The 10573-nt window shown below is 40.0% G+C and overlaps 1 protein-coding gene across 2 annotated transcripts; it reads right to left on the reverse strand.

The window, feature by feature from the left end:
• Window positions 1-452: 452 nt before the first annotated feature.
• On the reverse strand, window positions 453-9490 carry hgsnat (heparan-alpha-glucosaminide N-acetyltransferase). Of its 2 annotated transcripts, none has more exons than XM_020100370.2 (18): window positions 9200-9490; window positions 8264-8379; window positions 7982-8118; window positions 7357-7475; window positions 7146-7215; window positions 6765-6834; window positions 6395-6498; window positions 5988-6064; window positions 5814-5844; window positions 4967-5127; window positions 4686-4801; window positions 4445-4566; window positions 3993-4119; window positions 3706-3792; window positions 3509-3586; window positions 3247-3317; window positions 2417-2529; window positions 453-2131 (listed from the first exon to the last, which is right to left on the reverse strand). In XM_020100370.2, the coding sequence occupies exons 1-18, from the start codon at window positions 9291-9293 to the stop codon at window positions 1950-1952; spliced, it is 1875 nt and encodes a 624-aa protein (XP_019955929.2). In that variant the 5' UTR covers window positions 9294-9490; the 3' UTR covers window positions 453-1949. The 2 variants fall into 2 exon arrangements, with proteins under 2 accessions (XP_019955929.2, XP_019955930.2); XM_020100371.2 differs by lacking the exon at window positions 9200-9490 and adding an exon at window positions 8677-9179.
• Window positions 9491-10573: the final 1083 nt, after the last annotated feature.

Below are 10573 nucleotides of genomic sequence, written 5' to 3' on the forward strand. Positions count from 1 at the left end.
AAAACAACAGGCGTGGGAAAGTTGCGAGGTCGCGCGAGAGCAGGAAAACTCTCACCGTCGACTTGAATGGAGGCAGAGCGGAGATATCGCGAGAGCAGCCCTCAGTGGTGTTTTTGTTTTTTTGGAACATGGCAGCCGAACTGTAACTCGATTCCCACGACTCACTGAGGCTCGTTGAGCAATACACACAAACTCACACCTCTGTACACAGCCTGGAGATTATTATCACAAGCACTAACACAGACAGACTTCTTCACATGACCTTTACACACTGCTGGGAGCTACTTCAGTGAACGTTTCATGTATCTGTACTTTACTTTAGTAGATTTATTTTCAGGTACTTTTACTCCATATACCCAAAAAATATATTTCCACTCTACTACATTTTTATAATGCACTGTGTAACATGCTCGCATTGTTTTAATATGTTTTTATAGTAATCAATAACGAGATAGATAGATAGATACTTTATTGATCCCTGAGGAAATTCAAGCATCCAGTGGCAGTAACATACATAACAGCAGCAGTACTTTCAGAATATGATTTATTACATGATATTACTATTTAGTTTATAAATGTTTTTAAAAAATGTAAGTGTATAAAAAGTAGAACAAAAGGAATTGCATCAGTTAAGATGATATTTTAAAAACCTCGCTCGGTCTTTAGATACTCGACATACACAACGTGGTTTTCATAAGTCATTTCATAAGAGTTATATTTAGAATGTAATCACAAGATGAGGCACTTTTAAACAGTATGGTTGGAGTAATGACAACAGTTGTGCAGTGAGATAAGACATAATTAAATATAAACTCTGGCAGATTATAAGGTAAACCCAGTAAAAACATGAGGTCTAAAAACAGTCCTGTGATAAATCCTCCCTTTGTGACAGTCTTTATGTTCAGCATGTGTTCAAACTCTTCTGGCATTAATTCAACGTTATGGTCATTTTTCAGGCTGTAGTTATCATTGCCATGGAACTGAAACACATTATTTAAATAATACCTACAAATCCTCTAAATTACACTATGTATTTTCAAATCTCATTAAAACTACTTTAGCTGGACAACAAAAAAGAACTTTCTTTATCGAAATTCATGAGTCATTTTAATTGAATGAAAAAAAACAGCTATTGAAAAATAGCAGATTTTGGTCAAGAGAAAGACAAATAATTTCTGGAAAGGCAAAAGTAATTCAATTCAGTGACTTTTGTTTATGTAAACCCATTGATGACAAACATGCATTTAATCAAAATGCAAGACAAGCATCATCTGATGTGCCCTCCCTCACTACTTGGTAAAATACAGCATCATATATCACAACACTGGATCTTTACTAAGCAAAGGTGCTGAGGATTGAGAATGCCTTCTACCTGACAATAATAAATGATGATCAAATCTTTCTTATTTTACAGTCTTAACACACTGTTTCACTTTTGTTTAAATCTCTTGTGTCGTGGAAAAGGATCTCACAATCTCGCAAAAAACTACTTCAGCTTTCAGAGTAATGCTGTTATTAGGCAGCAAAAGAAAGGGAAGTGAACAAGAGGCCTGTTTAATGTAGTGTTGGGGTTTTCCAGGGTGAGGAATGAAACCTGCATCTATAGCACAAAGTCAAACAGTAGATTAACAATGTTAGTTTTCAAATTCTCAAACTATTCTTGGACATGTTCTTCCTGAGTCTGTGGAGATATTTGGCAGATATGAGACGCTTCATAACTGAAGATCTTTGGGGGGAAAAAAACTTTTAAACATAAATGGTCGTAAAAAAAAAGCAGTTAAACAGATTGAAAGAAGAAACCTATATATGTTCAGAAACAGAGAAACATCATAGTTTTGATAAAATACATTTCTTGTCTCCGGTTATCTGTGCTCCAAACATTTTCAGATTAGAACTCCAGCAATTCTGATGTCATCAAAGTCCTCTGCTACTGTTGTTTAGGGGTCCCTCTAAATTTTCCAAAAAATCCTCTTTCTGTACAGCACGTAGGCGATGAACACCCAACAGGAAGTAGCCACAAGGTTTTGGGTGAGGTGCTCAGCGTGGGATTGGCTGTTTGCCATACGCCAGCGGAAGGGGAAGTACTCCTCAAACACTTCATGGCCCACATACACGAGGATGGAGTTCATACCTGGAATCACACACAGCAACAGTCAAAACAATTTCAGACAGAATTTGCGGTTGGTGCATTTGGCAGATCTTATTCTCAGTACCCTAAAAGACAGACACTGCCTGTTCAGTGGTGTCATACTCACTATTCTTATAATTACTAATATCAAACCAACAACAAAACCCTGGTTTCTAAATTCATATCAAACTGTATTATTTGGGGAAATCATAGCCTGCCTTGGCGAGCATTTGGTTATAAGCTCAAAAATTTGCATTACCCGGCTTTATGTCTGATGATTTTACAAACCTGGGTAGTAGAAAGGTGCTCCTGACCACCACTTCTGTACGTCCACTATGAAGTAGAGCAGCACTAGCAGCACAAAGGCAAAACAGGCCAGCGTTGTCACGTAGGACAGAGACCTAGCAAGCAAGAGGAAAGAAACATGCAGAAGTGTTCAGACATTTTTTAGGCTAACTCTGTAGTTCTGGAGAGTTGGCAGCTCTAAACCGGCCTGTTTGTTTGGCCCATTGTTACAGCTTTTTTTTCTGACACTGTTAAAGTGACCTGCAGTAATTGAGGCAAAGAACCCTGAAGCTGCAGCACCGCTGCTGCACAAAGAGCTGTTCACCCCTTCATTCAAAGTTTGGTGATGCTGGACTCCGCAGAACCAAGAACTGGAGACTCAGTTATTGTTTTCCTGAACACATTGTTGTTGTCGTGATCAACAATGTCACTTGTCACTTGTTTATACAACATTTATTAATATTGAACGTATCATGTGTCCAAATTGTATCAAATTCAACATGTCCAGTGTGAAGCTGATCAGATGAATGGCTCTGGAGCCACAAACAGACTTCTGAGATTGCTGAAATTAGTGGATAGATTATTAATCACAGGGGCTTTAGATAAACAACTCTCAAGGCTGGTTGTCCGACTTGAACCTGTGCTCAAAATCTTACCAAGTCTCACTTTATTTTGTGATGGAACGAGTGTGTGTTCAGGGACATATATATATATAGGACATATATTTAGGACGCTTAGAACTTCCCCACACATTCCGTCAACAGCTGTGCTATAAAAAAGAAAATGCTGCCCAAAACATGTTTTGTTTGAAAGTGCATAAAAGAAAACGTTACCATAGGTTCTTGTTTACAGGAATGAAGCCCTGGTCTGTGGAACACTTGGTCAGAACTGCTGATGTGGCTCCCTGAGAGTCACAAGACAGTTTGTTATAAAATCAAGAAGGGGAAATGGTCCTCGGAATAAATGTGTGAAGTGAAAAGTCAAAAACATTGTGACTGAGGTACTACACTGCAATGCAAGTGTCCCAAAGAGTCATTTAACAGCCATTTTTTATACAAACATGTAAAACGTGATATAGCAACTCAATGTGCTTACCAAAAAGAGACCCCATATTAGAAACCTTGAAATTATACTTGTGTGGAGATCTCTGTAGTGTAAGATAATTTTTCCTGCCTGGGGATATTAAAAGTACAACAATTAAAAACACACACTTTTATCAATGGCAATTTGGACGTTAGATATGTGAAAAAAAGCAAAAGACAAAAAGAAAGAGACATATTCAAGTGACAAACCTGTAAACCAAGAAAAGCCATGAGGACAGAGTTGATGCTGCCGAGAACACCCTCTGGATCAAAAGGCATGCGGGTTGCATAAATCACCTGAATCAAAATGGAAACAGAGGTGGAAACTTGTAAATAAGTTCTGGTGCAGTTTAACTTTCCATCACCTGTCATGTCATTAGAAATGTGTGTTAGCCTGTGAGAGAGAAACCTGATAAGTCAGCTGAAGCTCAACATCCCAAGTTATAAAAAGACTGAACGTGTGTGTGCTCTTCCAGTTTGCTTTGCTGGTCACTAACCCTCGACGATGGAGTCTGGTAGATGTGGTTTTCTCCCAGCAGCCAACGGTCAATGAAACCAGCCGCTCCACCAGTGCAATTCATGTAGAGGCCCATGTCCCCAATCCCACCTGGGCCCAGATAGCCTCTGTTGAAAAGAGGTGACTCTAGTGTCAACAATGGAGGATAACAGCCATCGAGAGCAAGAATAAGATTTAAAAACCAATACAAGCTGGACCGAGGATTTGGAAAGTAGTGATTTCAATTTAGACTCTGCTTATTTATTCATTCACTACCTATTTTATCAGTTTACATTTCTTATAGCTTCTGTCTGCAATCACTGGACTCCGCAGTAAACAAGGGTTTTAATCACATGACACACAAACTCATTGTAATGAGAAAATGACTTGTTGCTAGATGGGAAATGTTCCTTGGACTCAAAGAGACAAAACAACATGCCCTGATCAACTCACAGTGGACAATCTGGTACCGGGAGATGGAAAGTGAGGAACAGCCAGAGGATTTCTAAGAGGATCACACACAGCCAGGCAGGCCAGTACAGCAAGATGTCAAGGAATGGGGACCACCAAGCACTCTGGAAAACACACAATTAATCAAACACTTAAGTTTCAGCTTATTTCAGGGGACTCATGTGGCGGCAGAGCAATAAATAGAAGGTCAAAGAACGTGGGTAAAATGGAGCTGTTGGCTGACCGTCGTGAGGATGTCGAGGTGACCTTTTGCCACCAGCAGATCCAGGCAGGCTACAACCAGGTACGACCAGGCCAGGCGCTGCAACACACCGGGGATTCGCAGGTTGTCCCAAGATACTGTGGGGTGGATGAGGAGAGAGTGGGAGCAAACAGGCAGGCAGCAACGCACAAACACGTAAAGAAAGTCACAAAGTACACCAAGAGTCAACACTTTGGATCACTGTTAAAGAATAATAAATAAATGATTATTTAAATAAATGGTTTACTAAGTGGTTAACTCACATGGTCCCTGACAATAGTTTGGGTTGATGATGAAGACACCGATGATGAAGAGCTGCAGGCTCCGCCACACAGTTTTCCTCAGCAGTGAGCAGCGTGTTGAGCCTGCACACAGCAGGGAGTTGGTTGACAGTGCGATGGATGTCCCCATGATAAACACAAACCTGGTGGAGGAGGGAAACACAATGTGAGGAACTGAGATCAGTGCATTCAAGGGAACTGGTAGGTTTCATTATTTTGGGTTAGTGGTTAAATTCAGGGTGTATTTGTTGACAGGTGATTGCAATCTAAGAACACTTTGTTTTGCAAGAAAGGTAAAATGATAATAACAATAATAGTAATAGATACACTTAAAAATACATATCACAAGCACAAAGAACCAAACTCTGTTGTAACATACACAACACACCAGCTGGGAAAGCAAGAAAGGAGGTAATGGATTTTGAAATCACATTGCAATGAATGGAAACTGCATTGGATCGGGTTGAGTGAGTTTGTGGTTCTGGCTCTCTGTCAAGATACACATATGGTGTCATATGAAAACTTTTATCCCCATACAACCCTGCTCGCACTTTGAGATCCTCTGGTAGGGGCCCTTTAATTGTTCCAAACTCCCGTCTAAAGACAAAGCGGACCGAGTTGTTTTACTGTTATTTTCTGTTTTTTATTTGTGAAGCACCTTGTAACTACATTTTGAGAAGGGCTGTATAAATAAAGAACTTGTAATTCTTGTTTTTCTTCTTATTATGATTGTATAACATGATACTGTAACTCCAATGCTCGAGTGGGGTTCACTAACCTGCAGAACTAAAACATACGAGAGAAAATCTTTAGGATAGACTGATCTTACCAAGGGAAGACTAAATCTGCAACAGTCAGACCTGTAATGAGACAAATGGAAAACCCAGGTTTGGACATTAAATACAATACCAAGGATAATACTGCACCAGTTTACAAAGATCTGTGAATAACTACTAACATGGTTAAAAAAACAACAATAAAAGTAAAACTAGTCAGGACTCACCATTCCAGCTTTCGTGTCTGAAGAACCAGTATCGCCCCCCTCCATAGTTCACAAACACCATGATGACTAAAGAAATTCTGACGGGAAACAAATAAAATGCACCATTAATGAAAAGCACCATGAGAAAGATTACATAACTACAGCTAAATGGTTTGCTTGAGAGAAATATTACTTGAAACAAATATTACTACTTCAGAGAACTGGATCCATGTTGATATTATTAGTAAGGGTTTATTAATGACTGACAATCTGGTGTCAGCTGCAAAAAGTCACGCTGCAGCAAGAAACCAATGACACGGTGTAATCACACATCAGATCAAGTGGTACTTCAGATAAGAAGCGGAACTTCTCTGAGCAAGTTGAGCCGCAGGGGTAAAGGGGGGGTGGGGTGATGGAATGGGGTTTACCCTCTGAATGTGTCCAGAGATCGCAGCCTCTTGCTGGGGTTGGGTGGAGGAGGGAGGATGCTGTCAGTATATGGTGGCACCGTCCTGCCAGGAGAGCCCAGTTCCTGGATGGTGAAATTAAAGTTAAATATTAACATTATTCGGTTAAAAGCAGCTTTTGACAGATTTTGAGTTACTACTCAATATATTTGATTAGAGAGAGTAATGAAGCCTTGGTTGATTTCACAAAGGCACATAATAGACTTACCTAACAAATAAATGCAGGAAATATTATTTAAGGTATTTTAATAATAAAAGTGTCACATTAACAAAATGATGCTGCTTCTTTCTTTACCCATCAATGAATAGTTCCCTACATATTACCACTCACAGAGTTGATGAGCCTCTCCGTCTCCATCGAGCCACTGATTCGGAAGAGGATATTCTTCACCACGCCGAGCCTGGACAAGACGTGTTCAACCAGTGTAAGAGTATTTCTATAATACGCACAAGCTCAAAGTGCACGATACATCAGGAAAACAAAGAAACAGCAGCAGTGCATCTCTGTGCTTAGTAATAATATTTGTTGACACAAGAGATGATTACGCTAGAGGACCACAAGAGATATCTAACTAAAAATACAAATCCAATGAAATCGTGTTATGGTTACATTAAAACATGGTTAGTAGAGTAGATTTTGTTGGTAGCATCACAGTTTTATCTGGGAATTCATTGCATAAAGATTAAGAATGAAATGATAACATGACATTACCTTAATATTATCCTTCCAATGCAGGACACCAATGTCAGTCCAGCAAAGATAAGAAAAGCCACTAATATCGCTGTGAACAGTGGAATGGTGTCAGTTAGATGTAGTTTGTACATGGTACAATGTTACAGGGATGAACAGTATAACAACACTTATAAAGCATGACATATTTCCATGTCACACAAGATTGACTGTTAAACTGGGTGTGACTCACGTATGTAGCTGTTGATGGGGTCTGCGTCAGTCACCACAGAACAATTCGCCACTGAGGAGTCGTTGAAACTTTTCACCCACAGAGAGTAGTTCCCGTGCTCCCCAAAGTGGAACGGAACCCTGCGGATTAACGCGGTACATTAAACACATACGTAGCAAACCAGCCAGACAATAAACATACAAAGGACATATTCTTTACATGGTTCTGAAAAACTGTCATTCAACAGTGCTTCTGTAACAAGATAACACTTCAACACAACACATTCGCCTGGATACAATGTGCGTTTGCCTATTTTAAAAATTGTGTTTTCCTCATATACTGGTTGGATATGGGTTATCAGTATTCAATTAGAAGATGTGGCACAACATGGTGACTGTTAAGGATCTGTGAAGACCCTGAATTGTTATATTCATTCATGATTAGCCAAGCTGTCACATGAGTGCATCACAGAAAGTAAGCAATGTTACTTGTTTGGGACAAATTTAGTTCAGCTGTCTCCAATTGGTTGGTGCAACAATTACACAGTAAATCATATTATTGTAATATTCCTGAACATTAACTGTAAACATTTTAGAAGATGCCTTTTTTTCATGTATGGGAAAGATGTCAGTGTTATTAAACTTACGTGCACAGCTCCAGGTTGACAGGGGTGCTGTTGAGCTGTAGTGTTATGTCATGCTGTGTGCTCACAACAAAGTCAACAGAGCTGGGCTGTCCAGGACTGGGTGCAGCTCTTACAACTCCCAGCTGCTGGTGCAGACACTAGCTCACAAAGACACAAGACCAGGCACAGATTAGAAAACACCATCTTCCTTCTTGTCTGTGATTAAAGCCATACAACCACAGAGCAGACTGAAGGAACATATCAGATGTGTTTGTGAGTGAGTGAGTGAGTGAGTGAATGTACCTGGTAGCAGTGCTCTGACACCCAGGACACCACCACCTCTGTGCCCAGCTCATTGTTGACTGTCAGGGAGGCCTCGTCCATCTTCAGCACACTGTGTTTGTGATGAGTGAAGCCAGCTGGAGAAAAGAGACATCCGTTGAAATGCAGGAAGAAAACACAGATGCAGAAGATGCTGCAGCTCCACAGTGTGTCTGACCACACCCCTCTGTGCAGCCACTGGTCTCTGAGCAGTTATAGACATTATCCTAATAATCCATCAACTCAAAACGCTGGGTTTGCATTAGAACTAAAAGCATTATTGTAAAATTTATATACAGTCTATGAAAATAACCCCAGCTGCCATAACTCAACGTGGACAAACGAGAGATAAACAAACCCTGACTGCTTCGCTACAGACACTTTCACTGACTTACCTCAAAGCAACGGATCACTGCTACTGACAAACTGACTCCACACATAAAGAGTGTGTGCTGGATCTACAGAAAGGTCGCTGGAGAGAACCACCAGTCCAGACTGCGTGTGAGCTACATGCAGCTAGCAGCTGTGTCTGCCGCCTTGAGGAGGGAAGAATGTGAGCGGACTGAAGTCTCGGCTGCACAGCTCCATGGTCACATGCTGGATTAATCCGTTCAACACCCCCAGGAGGGAAGTTCAAACATCCAGAGCTCAGGCTTCCGCCGATGACTCGATTTCTCCAGTCGATGCTGATCTCGAGTCAGCTCCTGGTTAGCAAGTGTTACGGCTTACTAGTCAAACACTTCAATCTAGCTGCGAACTGTCTTCACTCGGTTTACGACAGACACCTTCATTCACCGGTGAAATGTGATCTGTACACGTGTAGACGTTAATGCGAACAGTTGTTGACATGTTAGCTAGCTGTGTTGCTAACTACCTAGCACTGGTGGTTCTCAGTAGTGAACACTGCAGGTTACTCACAGGCAGAAGCTTCAGCCGCCGGTGGAGCCACACATACAGCGACCAGCAGAGCAGCGGCAGCGAGGACCAACATGTATCTATCTAGTCGTGTCATGTCTGTCTGTGTTGGCTGTTTCCCCCCTCGACCGAAGAGGATGTGTTTTTAGACTTTTCTCCAGTTTCCCCTTTTCCATAACTGATTCCACTTCCGACTCTTCCTTGTTTTGACATTGTAGTGAGAGCGAGAAGGGACAAAGTTCATTATTAACGCAGCCAGGCCTCTGGTTCATTAACACCACACTGAAGCCTGTGCGTTGTAGTGTGTGTCATATTTACTGCCTGTTGCCATGGTGACATTCATGTATTTCCCCTTTTTCACTTTATTTACCAATGTGCAGAATGTGGAAACAATCAGCCATGTATAGACAATCTAATCCAAATCCACAATGCAAGCTCAACCAAATTAAATAATGCTAATTAGAAAGACTAGCTGTAAAAACAAAAAGAATATCCATATGAAATATATAATAATAATAATAATCCCGGGTCAGCAAAAGATAGACATAGACATTTTTGTTCGCAACAAGTCTGGTCACTCTGTAACAACTATGTCTAAAGACACCATCATTGATTTGAACGAGCCTCTTAACCTCTTGAATTTGTATTCATTAGAGTTCTCACCAAATGTTCATGTCATAATTAAACAACGAAAAAGTCAGCACACGCTTTTTTTACTTTGAATAATTATTTTTTCTGACCCTCGATTATAATTATTTTTTATACATTTTTTGATAACTAGTTTGACTCGTTTGTTTTATGTTATTTGACTGATATTTATAGATTTTGACTATTATTTAATTTGACTGATCTTGCATTGCAGATTTGTACATGGCAGATTGTTTACATATTCTCCATGTTCTGTAAGGGACAGTGACAAAACAAGGACATGATTGTCTCTGGCTCGGCTCCACAAATATAGAAAGGATTTGGTAAATTATTGTTTTGCATGGTAAATATTGTGAAAGATTTTGCTGTCAAATTCTCTCATTTTTATTTTCATACAACATATATAAATATTTATAATAAATATAATAAGATCACACTCAATAACACTCATTTAATTCAGCAACATCCCTTTAAAGACACATTTCCTAACATGGACTACAACCACAGGACTACAACAAGATCAGCTGCAGATGTTTGACACTTCCTGTGCAGACCCTGTTGCCTTGGTAACATGAATATCCTTCAACCAATCAGTAGAATATAAATGAGTTTAAAAACGTCATTACGCACACTAAAAGCTTTTCAAACGCACTGCGCTGTTTTAAATTTCAATCTAATCAAATGACTTCGATCATCAAGCCGGAATCTAAAAACTGTCTATTGACGCAT

The sequence above is a fragment of the Paralichthys olivaceus genome, chromosome 8, assembly GCF_024713975.1.
Source record: "Paralichthys olivaceus isolate ysfri-2021 chromosome 8, ASM2471397v2, whole genome shotgun sequence".
Taxonomy (NCBI): Eukaryota; Metazoa; Chordata; class Actinopteri; order Pleuronectiformes; family Paralichthyidae; genus Paralichthys; species Paralichthys olivaceus.

Excerpts from the sequence above, each read along its gene's own strand:
- hgsnat (XM_020100370.2), bottom strand. The coding sequence starts at position 9,293 with ATGACACGACTAGATAGATACATGTTGGTCCTCGCTGCCGCTGCTCTG. Across the intron at positions 8,119-8,263 it reads TGTCAGAGCACTGCTACCAG|TGTCTGCACCAGCAGCTGGG; the intron begins GTACATTCACTC and ends TTTGTGAGCTAG. Across the intron at positions 6,499-6,764 it reads CGGAGAGGCTCATCAACTCT|GAACTGGGCTCTCCTGGCAG; the intron begins GTGAGTGGTAAT and ends TTCACCATCCAG.